General features: G+C 37.5%; 1 protein-coding gene across 6 annotated transcripts; it reads left to right on the plus strand.

The window, feature by feature from the left end:
* The first annotated feature begins 1,934 nt into the window (after positions 1 to 1,934).
* On the plus strand, positions 1,935 to 12,965 carry LOC132603738 (uncharacterized). Of its 6 annotated transcripts, none has more exons than XM_060316929.1 (11): positions 1,935 to 2,318; positions 4,416 to 4,459; positions 4,748 to 4,964; positions 6,511 to 6,640; positions 8,014 to 8,132; positions 8,268 to 8,600; positions 8,890 to 9,178; positions 9,728 to 9,998; positions 10,125 to 10,208; positions 10,420 to 10,866; positions 12,032 to 12,965. In XM_060316929.1, the coding sequence occupies exons 1-11, from the start codon at positions 2,141 to 2,143 to the stop codon at positions 12,365 to 12,367; spliced, it is 2,448 nt and encodes an 815-aa protein (XP_060172912.1). In that variant the 5' UTR covers positions 1,935 to 2,140; the 3' UTR covers positions 12,368 to 12,965. The 6 variants fall into 6 exon arrangements, with proteins under 6 accessions (XP_060172912.1, XP_060172908.1, XP_060172909.1 ...); XM_060316928.1 differs by having other exon boundaries at positions 1,936 to 2,318; positions 8,011 to 8,132; XM_060316925.1 differs by having other exon boundaries at positions 8,014 to 8,600.
* The last annotated feature ends 930 nt before the right edge of the window (positions 12,966 to 13,895 follow it).

Below are 13,895 nucleotides of genomic sequence, written 5' to 3' on the forward strand. Positions count from 1 at the left end.
TTCTCCTTCTTCTTCTATTCTCTTAACCTTTTCTTCTTCTTGTTCGTCCTCATCTTCATCTTTTTTCGTGGTATATTTTTCTTGTTCTCCTTTTTTTCTTTTCTTTTTCATATATGGATTGTTTTGCTTTATTAGTAAGGATATTGTGGAGGAAATTTGGGAAAAAAAATGAAAGCCATTAAAAAAAATCTGTAGAAAATCCAGCAATTTTAGAAGTTGTTGCTACAATTACTGAAAGTTGTTGCAACAACTTCTGAATTTGTTGCAACAACTATTGATATTCGCTACAACAAGTACGAAATTTGTTGCATCAACTTAGTAGTTGTTGAGCTGTTGCAACACTAATCGAACTTGTTGCAACAATTTTCCGAAGTTGTTGGATACTCTGTAAAAGGTGAAGGTGGAAAGTGAGGTGAAGAAGGTGGAGGAGAAAGCGGAGCAGAGGGAAAAGAGACATAAAAAGTGGTGGTGGAGGGGAAGGCAGAGATAAAGATAGCGGAGGAGGGAGAAAAGAAGGAGGTGGTGGTGGTGGCACAGGAGAAGGTGGCAGTGGCGGCACAGGAGAAGGTGGCAGTGACGGCGGTAGAGGAGGTGATGGTGGCGGTAGATGCGGCAGAGGAGGTGGAGGGGGGGGGGGGGGGAGGGAGAGAGGGAGGGGGTGGGGTGAGGGGGAAGGGGGAGGTAAGGGCATTGTGTAAATAATAAAACTTGGGGGCTTTTTAAATTAGTGTCATTAACACTAATCTCAAAAGAGTAACCCCTACCTAATATAAAAAACTCGAGTCTCCCATTCTTAATCTTGAAAATAGAAAGTCACCCTTAATTAAAATTTCCAGGTTAGATGGGTACAAACAACGACCATTCTCTCCCTCGCTACTGACCTTGACTCTCGAGTTTGCTACCATCGATTACAGTGCAGATGATAAAGATGAGATTCTCATCGAATCAATTTCAACAAATCATTTGAACACCCGCTGCTGACGTTTTATCATTGATAATGTTTAAGGAATCGTTCAATCAGTGAAAATCAAGATAGTAATCAAAAATTTCGTCAGTTGTTATTTTGCTTCTTCTCGTTCAGTTCATAAGGATACCACAATTCAATTTATGAATTTTATTTCATGGTCATCAATTCTAGTAAATATGACCAATAGGTTGATAATATCGTGTCAACAATAATTGGATCGGTTATAAAAATTTCAATTACATATAGCGTAAAATGACAATGGTTCCTTAATGCAACCACTCGCAAAGAAAGATGGGAACCAATTCCATCATTATGAGACTTGTTATTTGCTTGAAAGACTTGCTTGCCAACCAGAATAATCTTCAGCACATTTTAAGATATTTATTATAGATTTATTTAAAGAAAGAGTATACTATAAGAGCAAACTAGTCAAATTATATTTTTTATTTAAATAATAAATAGATTAAATAAATTGTCATAAAGAATTCAAGGGAAGTGTTAAATTATAAACAAAAAAGAAACTTAGCGTTACAAAGTCACATATGATGGAAGGTCTTTGAAATTATTCTATTTTTTTTCGTAATATGTTAAAAAAATCAAATACGCCATTTCTTCAGACCCATATTATAAACTCGTATGCATAAAGTACAAATAATTTTTCGGAAACAGCTTCTCTATCTTCCAAGGTGGGGATAAGGTCCGCGTACACTTTACCCTCCCCAAAACCCGCATTGTGGGATTCCGCTGGGTATGTTGTTGTTGTATGCATAAAGTACAAATTGTATATTGATAGTAAACAATTTTTCATTCTTAATAAGAGATTTCAATTCTTAAAACAAAATTGGTTACACTAAAAATAGTACTTTTCAATGCAACTTAAAAAAAGTAAAGTAGAACAAAAAGAAAAAATAAAAGAAAAAGAAAAAAGGAGGTGGCAATAATTTGGCTATAACACACCAAAAAATAAAACCCCTAACAAAAAATAGTAAGTCAATAAGTCTCTCTTTTAAAACCCTCCCTTCACTCCATGAGCCGTTCTATATTTTCCTTCTTCTCCCCTCAAACCCTAAAAATGATTGCATTACAGTAGTCTAATTAACAACTATATAATATCCATTACATTTTACTGCTACATCTTTTTCTTCTTGTTATTGTTAGTGTTTTTGTTTGGAGATGGTTGTATCAAAAACAGCAGAAAGTGGTGGGACACATATATTGTCTGCAGGTGTAAGGGAAATACTAGAAAGTATTAAGGAAGTTGTTGGAAATCATTCTGATGCTGATATATATGTTGCTCTTAAAGAAACTAATATGGACCCTAATGAAACCGCTCAGAAATTGCTCAATCAAGGTCTTTTTTTTTTTTTTTTTTTTTTGAAAACCCTTTTATTGGTTTATATGCTTAAATAGAGTACTTGATATATTTGTTTATGCTGCATTTTTTGTTGGATTAAAATTAGTAAGAGTAAGACTAATTTTTCCCGTTTAGCTGTAGGATTCTTGAATCCACAAATTCTTTGTGGTAATGGGTAGGGACTAGTGACTGAGGGTGTGTTTGGAATGAAGGAAAAATGTTTTCTTGGAAAATAAGTGGGGTTTTTAGTGGTTTGGTATGTAGGCCAAAAAAACATATTATCCCAAGATCATTTATATGTAATCTAGAAAAAAAACTATGGAGGTGGGACGTGGTTGGGGGCGTTGGGTGGGTAAGGAGGGGACAATGAACTTGGAATGTCACTTATTAAACCCGTTTTCCTACTTTCATTGGGGAAATCATTTTCCTTAGTTTTAAAGAACGTATTTATGTGGCTCTTAAAGAGACCAACATGGATCCTAATGTGACCGCTCAGAAATTTCGCTTAATCGGGGTCTTTTTTCTGAAACCCTTTTATTGGTTTATGCTCAAATATAGCTGAATGTATATTAGAGGATTTATATAGCTTATTCTGTTTAGTTTGTTGTTAAGAGTAGTTCTTGCTCTGTTGTTTATGCTTTGTTGGATCAAATTAGTAGTAAGGGCTACAAGTAAGGCTAATTTGTCGGTGTTTTTGAACCATTCTTGTTAAAGAAAGTGGGTCTTTTTTTCTTTGACCCACTTTTGTTGTTTTTATTGGTTTATATGTTCAAACATAGCTGAATGGATATAGAGGATTCATACAGTGAGTAGATAGTAGTTCTTACTTTGTTGTATATGCTGCTTTTTTGTTGGATCAAATTAGTAGAAGGGCTTGCAAGTAAAGCGTCACTTTTCGGTGTTCCCTCCCGTTTAGCTTTTGCTGCTCAGTACCCATTTTGTGGTAATGGGTCGGGAGTAGGGATTTAATGCAAATGCATAAGAACATTTTCAACTATGGGTGTGTTCGGTATGAAGGAAAATGTTTTTGAGGTAAATAACGAGGGTTTCTTACTTATTTTCTTGTGTTCAGTATGTAAGTAAAAAACATTATCCTAAAATCATTGTATAAGTATAATTTAGACAGATACTATGGGAGGCGGGGACGGGGGCGGGGGTGGGGGTGTGGGTTGGGGGCTAGGGGGTGAGGGTTAAGATGAAGATGAGGTGTGATGGAGGGTGGTGAGGACACCAATCAATGTGGAATGCCACTTGTAGAACTTGTTTTCCCTACTTCTACTAGGGAAGTCACTTTATTCTTTTTAAGGAACTTGTTTTCCTTGGAGAAAATGTTTTTCGAAAATTTTGACCAACCAAACATGGGAAAATTAGAAAACATTTAGAGCCTGCACCACTGTCAATTTGGTGCATCCGCCAGTGCCTTTTTTGGGTTGGAGAGCGGGAAATTGAGGCTTTGGTATTATTGGCAGTAGCTTGGAATGGTTTTATATTCAGTATGGTTCTGTAACTAGTGTGGTTCCACTATTTTGCTCATTAGTGACTTTTTGATCCTTGTTAAGGTTCCTGCAGGTTTATTTTAGATATCATGGGATACTGTAATTATAAACACGCATGAGAAAGGGGAGAGGTGGCGTTAAAAAAACAATGTCGTTGTATGCAGTATAGTTTACCTTCCTTATTTTTCAAATTACCAATCCACTCTTGAAATAGACAGTTATTGGAGTTGGCTCTTTCCAGTAAGTTGTTTAAAAGATTCTCTACACCCTAAGTATATAAAAGTTAATCACTTAATCCATAGTTTAACTTTTCTTCTAGAAAAGTAGAAAGCTGATATGCTGATGGATTATTATTATTATTATTATTATTATTATTATTATTATTATTATTATTATTATTATTCCATCAGATTTATTAGTATTATTCAGTTTTGGGTATCTTGTGAATATCATTGAGACTGCTGCATCTTGGTGCTAGTTTTAGCCTTTGAAGTATCCTCCATTATGGAACAATCTGTATACGCTAGAAAAAAATCATCATCTTTCCCTTGATTCTTTGATGTGAAGCGTATCTAATGCTTCAGTTTTTTGCATTCAGATCCATTTCACGAGGTGAAGCGAAAAAGGGACAGAAAGAAAGAGGTAAATATTTTCAAACTGTTCTGTGTTTCTAGTTCTTATGTGACGCGCTTGGCTGATTATCCCTGATGTCCATTGCTGTCAGACAAACATTTGATACTTCTTCTTTTTTGGTAAATCAGTCAAGTCTACGCAAACTCCAAGGAAATTGCATGTTTCTTTATCTTGTTGAAGTTGATTTTTAAGAGTGATAATGTCTTCTAAACAATGTACAATTATTGGCTGCACTATTTTTATCTTCCTATGTTTTTGTCTTTATTCTAACTGAAACTATTTTCCGTCTTGCTTCAGAACCATGGGTATAAAAATTCCACTGCTCCAGAAAATGGAAGTTATTTAGAGCATGGTGCACTGGAAATGAGGGTCGATAGAAGTTTTTCTGAGCATGGTGCACAGGAAATGAGGGTCAACAGAAGTTATTCAGAGCATGGTGCACAGGAAATGAGGGTCAACACACATATCAATCGTAACATCCGAAGAGGGAGCTACAGTCGAACTGCATTACCTGGTAATTTGATCTTATGTCAGATTTATGTTTCTTAATGTTTTGTAGTACCTTAAGGTCCTAAATATCTCCTGGGGAGGTGCTGGTTGTGGGAGATCAGCGAGCCTTTTGAAATGCAATAGAATACAAGCTTTAGTTGCTGAAGGATGATCCTCTTATAGAGACATCTTTGTTGCATCAATTGTTAGAAGAAAGCTCCCTTTGTGCATACTCGATTTTGTGTGGAGAACCATGTCTTCCCTGTAGAACACATGGTGGTCATCAGATGTACATGTAGTCATCAGATGTACATGTAGCATATATCAGGGCAGAGACATGGAACAAGGTCTTTGCAATCTCAGTCGTAAGTGCTTTTGGTGGCAATATGTAATGGCTGGCTGATTTGTTTTCTTAGTTTTTCTTTTTTTGCATTTTATGTATGAAAAACTTTAAAAAAAATTCCATTAATTAAGAATTTTCTCATTGTCTCTCAAGGAGATGGGAAGTGAAGAAATTATATATTATCTGTTCACATGGATGGTTGTCTAGAGTACTCAGCTCTTACATTGGATGTTGTTGCAATGCCGGCTAGACTATGTCAAATGGGGAGTTGATGTCAGTCACCCCTTCTCTGACGATTGTATTTCGTATATCTATACATATATATGTCTCTAATGTGTCTGCTCTCTCTTGTTAGCACTCTATCCAGCAGCCAACAGCACTGGTATATTGAACTCTTTTTGATAATAAGACTTGTTGTTCCAAGATGGTGCATAACATGGTACATTAGGATCGTAGATTAAACAAAAAAGAAATAAGGTACATCAGGTCATTGGAAAACCCAGTCCCCAGCTGCTCTAACCAGTGAGCTGACACTGTTATATTCAAGTTCTCTTGAAATTAGCAGTCATTGATGTCAAAAGTCAAAAGTGCAGAAAAGTTAAGTCAGTCGGAGCTTTAGGTGCAGACTACAGAACTTAATTGAAGCACACACCTTAGTAAAGAAACTGAAGAAGCGTTTTGTGTATGTGTTTGTGTATCTATAGAAAGAAAAAAAAAACTATAAATACCAACAAGAATTGTATGGACAAGGATAAAAATCTATATTGTCCATCAATATAAGAAGATAAAATCTGTAACTTAGTTGAAATATATATGAAGTGAAACCATTCACGTTTTTCCCTGATAAAATTAATTACTCATGTAAAAAGATATAAGAAGTAAAAATCATTTCAAAGAAGTGCAAATGCAGCAATCTAGTTTTGAGTTCTTAATTAAGATTTATTGACTGGTTGAGGAACTTTTAATATTTTCTTAATTGAAACATATTTCTTTTTCTTTTATCTAATAATAGTTTCAAAATATTTCTTATAATGTTTCACTTTTTCAGCTAGATTTTCTTTTTTAGCTGTAGCATTTTCTAGTGCATCTGATGACAATAGCAGTAATGATAACTTTGATCTCCTTTTGTCAGTTAATTTCTGGTGATTCTATGACATACTTCTTAGTTGTTTGACTGCGTTCCTTGAGGTATGTTAAGGTAAGCATTTTGATGACCAATTATCTGTAGATGCAGGACTTACCCGAGAATTCCGTGTTGTGCGAGATAATAGAGTTAACCAAAATGTCAATAGAGTGGTAAAGGCTGTCCAGACTTCTACATCTGCTGAACCAGTGGTTTCAAATTCTTCTGTACAGAGGTATATTGCGCTGTCTTGTTTCTAGTACAGTAATACTTTCCATACCTGGAGACAACTGGCTGATCAAAGTAATGTAAATATAGTATTTTTGCCTCTACATTATATCTTGATCAAATATTCAATTTCTAAATTAGAAAATATCCAACCCGCAAGGGTGGCTCAGTTGGTTGAGCATGAGGCTTTCATAATGGAGGTCTCAGGTTCGAAACCCCTTGCCTACGACAGCAGGGGATTTGTCTTCTGGGTCGAGCTCGTAGCACGGGGCTTGCCTAGTGCGGGTTACCTCTCCTGTGTGGTTTGCGAGCTATTGCACAGGAGCTGGGTTTACTCTGTGCGCACCCGAAGGGTAGCGGCTGCGGGTTCCCATGTCATAAAAAAAAATAAAAAAATTAGACAATATCCAATGAGCTGTTTAATTAAAGGATGGACCTGGAATTGATTGAATGCTGTAAGATGTTTACTTTGGAAGTTGAGGTGTATTTCCTACAATGTGCATGACTTATATGTTGATGTTTGAGTCAAATGGTGATCAAGCTCTTATGGTAAAATAGCTATGTTACCCCTCTATCCCTTTGCTTTTTACTGTTTGGGCACATCTTTGGTGCTAGTGGGGCAATATAGACCTGCCAATTATGTTCATGTATGTGTAACCTGTGTGTGTCAGTTCCGCTTATTTCAACCTTCTCTAGAGATGTGCATTTAGATTTAAGGAAAATTGAACCCCTCCCCCAACTAGTTGTATCGTTTTTCATGGTCTACCTTGATAATATACAATTTCCATCTTAAATTAGATGAACTCCTGTAACTAACATGAACACTAAGATATATTGAAGTTTGGGATTAATATATTTAAAAAAATAGCTGAACAGGCAATTGATCAAATTTAAACATAATAGTTGAACAGGTAACATAGTCTAGGTGACATGTGCTTGTTTACTGTTGTTATTGCATGTGTAATGATTTCCTATCTATGCGTATGTCTAAGGCATTTTCTTGGTATTTTTTTCTAAGATATCCCTGGACGTTGTCGCATTTACTGTGCCGCCCTATTATGAGAATCATACTTCACACGCCCCTTCCCTTTGAATGTTGCTTTTATGCCTATTATCTTTAAAGGATAAAACTCCTAAAAGTTCTTTGGTTCGGCAATGGCACTATAACTTCTTTGTCTTCTTGTGATCATTTTTACTGCATTTGCTGTACATCATTGTATAAGGTGTGACTATGTGAGTCTTGTGAATTTTGCTTGGTTTATACTTGAGGCCCATTATTGTTTTTGTATGGTATTCCCCCCCCCCCCCCCCCCACCCATTGAGTAACTCACAACTTTTAACTAGTAATGTTTATGTTTTTCTTGTTGGTCTTTGCAGCAGTTCAAAAGGGACCTCTGACAATAATTCATCCACTGGGAGTCGTTCATCTCAAGCTCCAAACAGGAGTTCTCAACATACACACTCCAATGCTGCTAATTTAACTGGCACTAATGGTCAAGGTTTGTCTGGAGAAATTCGTGCATCTGTTTCAAATGCTGCTTCACAGATAGGAGGGGTGAAGCCAAATGGTTCTCGGCCACATTCTATTACATCATCTAGCAATTCTGTCATTGGAGTTTATTCGTCATTTTCAGATCCCGTTCATGTACCATCTCTCGATTCCAGACCGGCTGCAAAAGTTGGTGCTATTAGGCGTGAGGTTGGGGTGGTGGGTGCTCGTCGCCAGTCTGCTGAAACTTTTGCCAAGTCCTCATCTTCACAAAGCAGGTCATCTTCAAACTTACACATGGAGCAGGCCCGACAGGATGGCGGTAACTCTAAAGGATCACTCCGACCTCTGAGCTCGAATTCTAAAAGTGACCACAGTGCAGTATCTGATTCCCCTAAATCCAGCTTGCCAGCGAGCAGGCCTCCCTCGGGAAATCAACATAATAACAGACCCCATCAACCTGTGGGTCATCAGAAAGGTAGGCACTTCAACTTAATATGTATCTTTCTCCTTTTTTTTCCCTGCTATTATTTTAATTGGTTTCAGGGCATCCTAATAAAGAAGACGTCGTTCAGTTCCTACTCATGTTTGAATAATAGTGTTAAATTAATCAGTAGAATAAGAAGAAAAGGAGGGAGGAGTGCATTGAAAGTTACCATCTGATTTAGTGCATAAAATGGTTTCCGAGTGGTGCTCTACTTGGCTCTTTCTGCATGTGCTCATTTCCAGATTAACCTTACTACATTTTCTTTTTTGTCTTTGTATAGCTGTTCAGTGGAAGCCCAAGTTAACCCAGAAGTCCTGCGTTACAGATCATGGGGTTATTGGAAAATCTTCTGAAGGTGTCTCTTTAACTAGGAAGTCAGAAGACTTGGAAAAAGAAAGTTCTCAGTTGCAAGATAAAATGTCAAGGCTAAACATCTCAGACAATGTGATCATAGCTGCGCATATTCGTGTTTCTGAGACTGACCGGTATCGGCTGACCTTTGGAAGCTTTGGAGCTGAATTTAAATCTGCGAAAGATTTGGAAGAAGAATCTCAGACCGAGCCATCCAGGTTAGTGATGTACAAGTCAACCCCCTCTGTTGTGGTAAATTTGTTTATTCCTGTAAACTTTGAATATGGGGGCCTTCGACACCTGTAGTACCCCCCCTTCATAACAGGCAATTAGACAGTTATCCTTTCAGAAAATGTTGAACTGCACTTTTCGCAACTAACAAGATATGACAGAACAAAAAGTAGGAAAAGAAGATTAAAAAATAAAATAAAATCAACATAATATTAAAGTTAGAATTTTGGCCCTTGCGCATCACGGGTCTACAGTTACTAGTATCCCTATAAAAGGGAATGGAGAAGGCTGTCATTTTGTTTAGCAATCAATGTAACAGCCTAAATATCCATTGTAATCCCTCCAGACAGTATAGGCAGTGTTAAGTAATACATGCATATTCAACGCCACAATAATCTTGATGCTTCTGTTTTCAACTAAACTACTTTTGTGTTTAAATAGGAAATTGCAGACAGACATTTTTGTTTCCCCCCTTGTTTTATGTTTGAATGTTGGATGTTTGACTGATTCTGGAAATGATTCAAATTTTATGGTAGACTGTCAGTTTTGGTTTCTGAATCTTCCACTGACGAACCTGTTGGGAGCAAGCAATTAGATTTGCCTGATGATCGCGTTCAGAATCCAGGATCTTCTTCTCCTGGATCTGGTGTAATTTTAGATCAGAAGCTGGCAGATAATAGAGAGTCTTCAAGTCCCGAGGATTTGGGTAATTATCCAGATGTTGGGTTGGTTCAAGATAACAATGCATCGTATACTCCCCCAGAGTCGCAACAGCAGCAAGATGCTTCTAATTTATCAAGTTTCTCGGTGAGTTTTATTCTCTTTGGTTAATGTTCATGTAATTCGGTTTGTGCTATTATTTCTAATTTTATCTTTTAATTCTTTGATCTTTCTCCTCTTCTATTTTTGCTCTTTTGGATGGGATGCAAGCAGGCGTACGATCCCCAAACTGGGTATGATATACCATATTTTAGACCTGCAGTTGATGAAGCTCTTCGCGACCAGGGTCCCCAGGAGGTAAAATTGAATCTTCAAACTTGTTAACAATCATTATGCCTCTCTTCTCTTCAGGTGCTAAATATCGGTCCTGACTCATAAAGATATATCTCTTCATATTATCATCACGCTGCTGGGTTTTATCTGAGTTCATGAAATTCATTTGTAGTTTTGTACTGTAGGTTGACTTTATTCAGTGATATTACAATTTTTGATGTTTTCTGAAATTCAGGCCCTCAGTTCACACGCTGCAAATAGCATGCCTGCATCGTCAATTCCAATGCTGCAGCAGCACCAACCAATGGCCCAGATGTATCCCCAAGTTCATGTATCCCATTATGCTAATCTTATGCCATATCGCCATGTTTACTCTCCTGTCTATGTTCCTCCAATGGCTATGCCTGGCTATTCTAGTAACGCTGCTTACCCTCATCCGCCAAACGGTAGCAACTACTTGCTGATGCCGGGAGGTGGATCCCATCTTAGCGCAAATGGACTTAAGTATGGAATTCAGCAGTTCAAGCCTGTTCCCACAGGTAGTGCTTCAGGGTTTGGAAATTTTACTAGTCCAACCGGCTACGCTATCAACACTCCTGGTGTAATTGGCAGTGCAACAGGTCTTGAAGATTCATCTCGGATGAAGTACAAGGATGGTAATCTTTATGTGCCTAACCCACAGGTGAATTTCCAGTTTTCCTTTCACTTTTATGATTCAATGACAGTTTTTCAGATAGTCTGATATTTATGGAATACAAAGATACCCATTGCCATTCCTTCATTACTTATCCCAAAGAAAAAAGAAAAAAGAAATCAATGGTGTCATAGAAGTATCCGTGCTATAGACATTATTGATTAGTTTTTCCCGGCCAAGTATGTTATTGTTATCCCACCGCCTTCTTTGTAATGCCTGCAGTTTCTTAACCACTCTACTATTTTTTTCTTTGTAATCTCAATCTGGTCTTCTTAGTGCTTAGAAAAGACGAGCTCACCTTTTATACAGAAATATTCCTATGTCTTGAGGGAGCTTAGACCAAAGGGATTGTGCTGAACAGAGGAAACTACTGAGAATGATTTTTGTGGCACTTTAGAATAACGGGAGAGAAATCGAGAGACCCACATGGACAATAATCTATCAAATTGCGCTGGGTTGTCCTAAGTTGCAAGATATGGTCTAACATGTCAAAGTTCCTCGGGTTTTAAATCATGGTTAGGCTCAAGTTAAGTGGCTAAGCTTTTAAAGATTAGGCAGTCTACCAAAGGTTAAAAACAAATGCCTATTCATTTGGTTTAAATAGGTGGCGGCCTGTCATTTTTGCTAGCGCCGAGGCAAGACGACGTAGAACGGGACATTTTCCTTCTTTTCTTAGAAGTGTGTTATGGCTCAACTGCTGAGCGATGTCTTATTGCTGTTAGGGGTCGTTTGGTTCGAAGACAAGTTATGATGGGATTAGCAATGCTGGGATTAGTTAGGCTAGGCTGACATTATTTCTTATCGACGGGTTGGTTTGTTGTACTGAGTATTAAAAATAACATGCATTGCATACTTTCTAATAGTACCGTATATGATGTATGAGTATAAGAATAGTACTGGTATTGTTAGTGCAATGGCTTACTATGTATAAGAATAGTATCGAATAGGGTGTATAAGTAATACTGGTATTAGTTGTACTAGACTTAAATTTGCAACCAAACATTGTATGAAAATTTTATACCAGCATTATTCTACCTAATACACTATCAAACGACCCCTTAGAACTATAGGTTTATTTACCATCTTTTACAAACATTCTGCTATGGAGGCTGCTAATTTGATATTGATATGGTCTTTGAATTTTGGTCGACAGGCAGAGACATCTGAAATGTGGATGAATCCAAGGGATATTTCTACTATGCAGTCAGGATCATACTACAGCATGTCTGGGCAAACTCCACATGCCACGTATCTCCCATCTCACAGCGGACACGCTTCTTTCAATGCTGCTGCTGCACAATCATCCCATATGCAGTTTCCGGGATTGTATCATCCAACTCAGGCTACTGCAATGGCTAATCCTCATCATATGGGCAGTGCCATGGCCGGTAATGTCGGGGTTGGTATGGCTGCAGCTGCTCCCGGAGCTCAAGTGGGTGCATATCAGCAACCTCAATTGGGTCATCTGAACTGGACAGGGAACTTCTGAAGAATGAATAAGAGTCGTCGTTAATTTTGGCCCTATTTTATGTGGGATTTACTTTAGCTATAGGATTTTCATTTTCTTGTGGAATGAGAAGCGCATAGTAGTAAATCCAGATCAATGCCTTCAATGTTAATATTTTCCACTGCTTAGTGTATTCTCACAGTCAAGTAGCTCTATCTGACCTTTTTTCTTGTGCATTGGGGGTGGGGATTAAATGGTGTGTGGCACTGGCGGTAGAGGGTTTTAGCTTAGTTAATTGTTGCACAGGCTACTCATGAAGGTCTAAGTCAATGCCGTGCTTAATCAATTTCAAGTTCTTGAGTTAGCAGTGAGAATGCAAAAAGAGGAGAGATGCTATATGAATGTTTTTAGATGTTTATTTGTTACGCCGATACCTGAGAATCAATTAGCAACAGTGAGAAAAGAATGTGAAAGGGTGGTGGGTTTATTGTATGATTGAATGGTCTTTATTGAGGCTTACGTGTGATACCAGATTCAAAACATTGAACAGTGCGTGCATCTCTTAGCAAGAATATGTATATAACATACTGGCTCTGAGTAGTCTAAATTGCATTGATGATATTTTCAGAAGGTTGCTTTAGCTTTGGTTTCTACTTTTTTTCCTTGCTCTAAGATGTCAAGTTTTCAGACAATCAGTGTGATTTGCTTTTTTCTTTTCATCTTTATCTTGAGTGCAAACGTGCATGTATGTGCACCTAGGGATCGCCAAACTATTACTTTTGTGACTTTGTTCTTTCACTTTACAGGATGGAGGAGTATGAAATCAAACGCAGGAGATGGCCTTTTACCACTTTTTCTTTATTTAAAGAGTTTTTCTCGTCTTCTTTTTGCTATACTTTCTTTCAGATTATGATCAGATTCCTCTCAAGCAAGACAAATCTGCACTCTCGAATCTGATCATCATTTAAAAGAAAGTATTTACCCCATAGCCTAAAAATCAAAAAATCATTTTTGGTACTTTGCAAAGAGAGTCTTGATAATCCACTAGATTTGCAGCCTATAATCTATGGCATCTAAGGCTTTAATTGTTTGAATAGATTTGAATTATTAAGATGTATAACAAAACTTTAATATTATTATGATGTTCGTTTAAGGATTTCTATAAAGATGACATTTAACTACTATTTCACTTATTTTCATTGCTAATAAATTCGCCACCTCCATCCATCATTATTAGCTACCACTGTTGTTGTCGTGTCTACCATTATCAACTATCACCACATTCACCCACAACAACTACTGTCATCAATCACAACCACCATCGTCGCCAATCAACAAATGTCACTATCACTAGCCATCATTTACAATCATCACCACCAACCACTACAGAAAATCATCATCACCGTCTACCATCATATATCGCCAATCGCCCTATCATAGTATCAATCACCATCACCATTACCTATGACTATCATCCACCACAGTTTTCAGCAGTCACTTCTTCCACCATGAGCAACCATCGGTTACCACTATTACCAACCACCATCCGGACAAGTTACTACTCGCAACC

The sequence above is a fragment of the Lycium barbarum genome, chromosome 7 (genome assembly GCF_019175385.1).
Source record: "Lycium barbarum isolate Lr01 chromosome 7, ASM1917538v2, whole genome shotgun sequence".
NCBI lineage: Eukaryota > Viridiplantae > Streptophyta > Magnoliopsida > Solanales > Solanaceae > Lycium > Lycium barbarum.

Coding starts and splice junctions, on each gene's coding strand:
- LOC132603738 (XM_060316924.1), top strand. CDS start 2,141: ATGGTTGTATCAAAAACAGCAGAAAGTGGTGGGACACATATATTGTCT. Junction 9,179..9,727: donor TCTCAGACCGAGCCATCCAG/GTTAGTGATGTA, acceptor ATTTTATGGTAG/ACTGTCAGTTTTGGTTTCTG. Junction 10,867..12,031: donor TTTATGTGCCTAACCCACAG/GTGAATTTCCAG, acceptor TTTGGTCGACAG/GCAGAGACATCTGAAATGTG.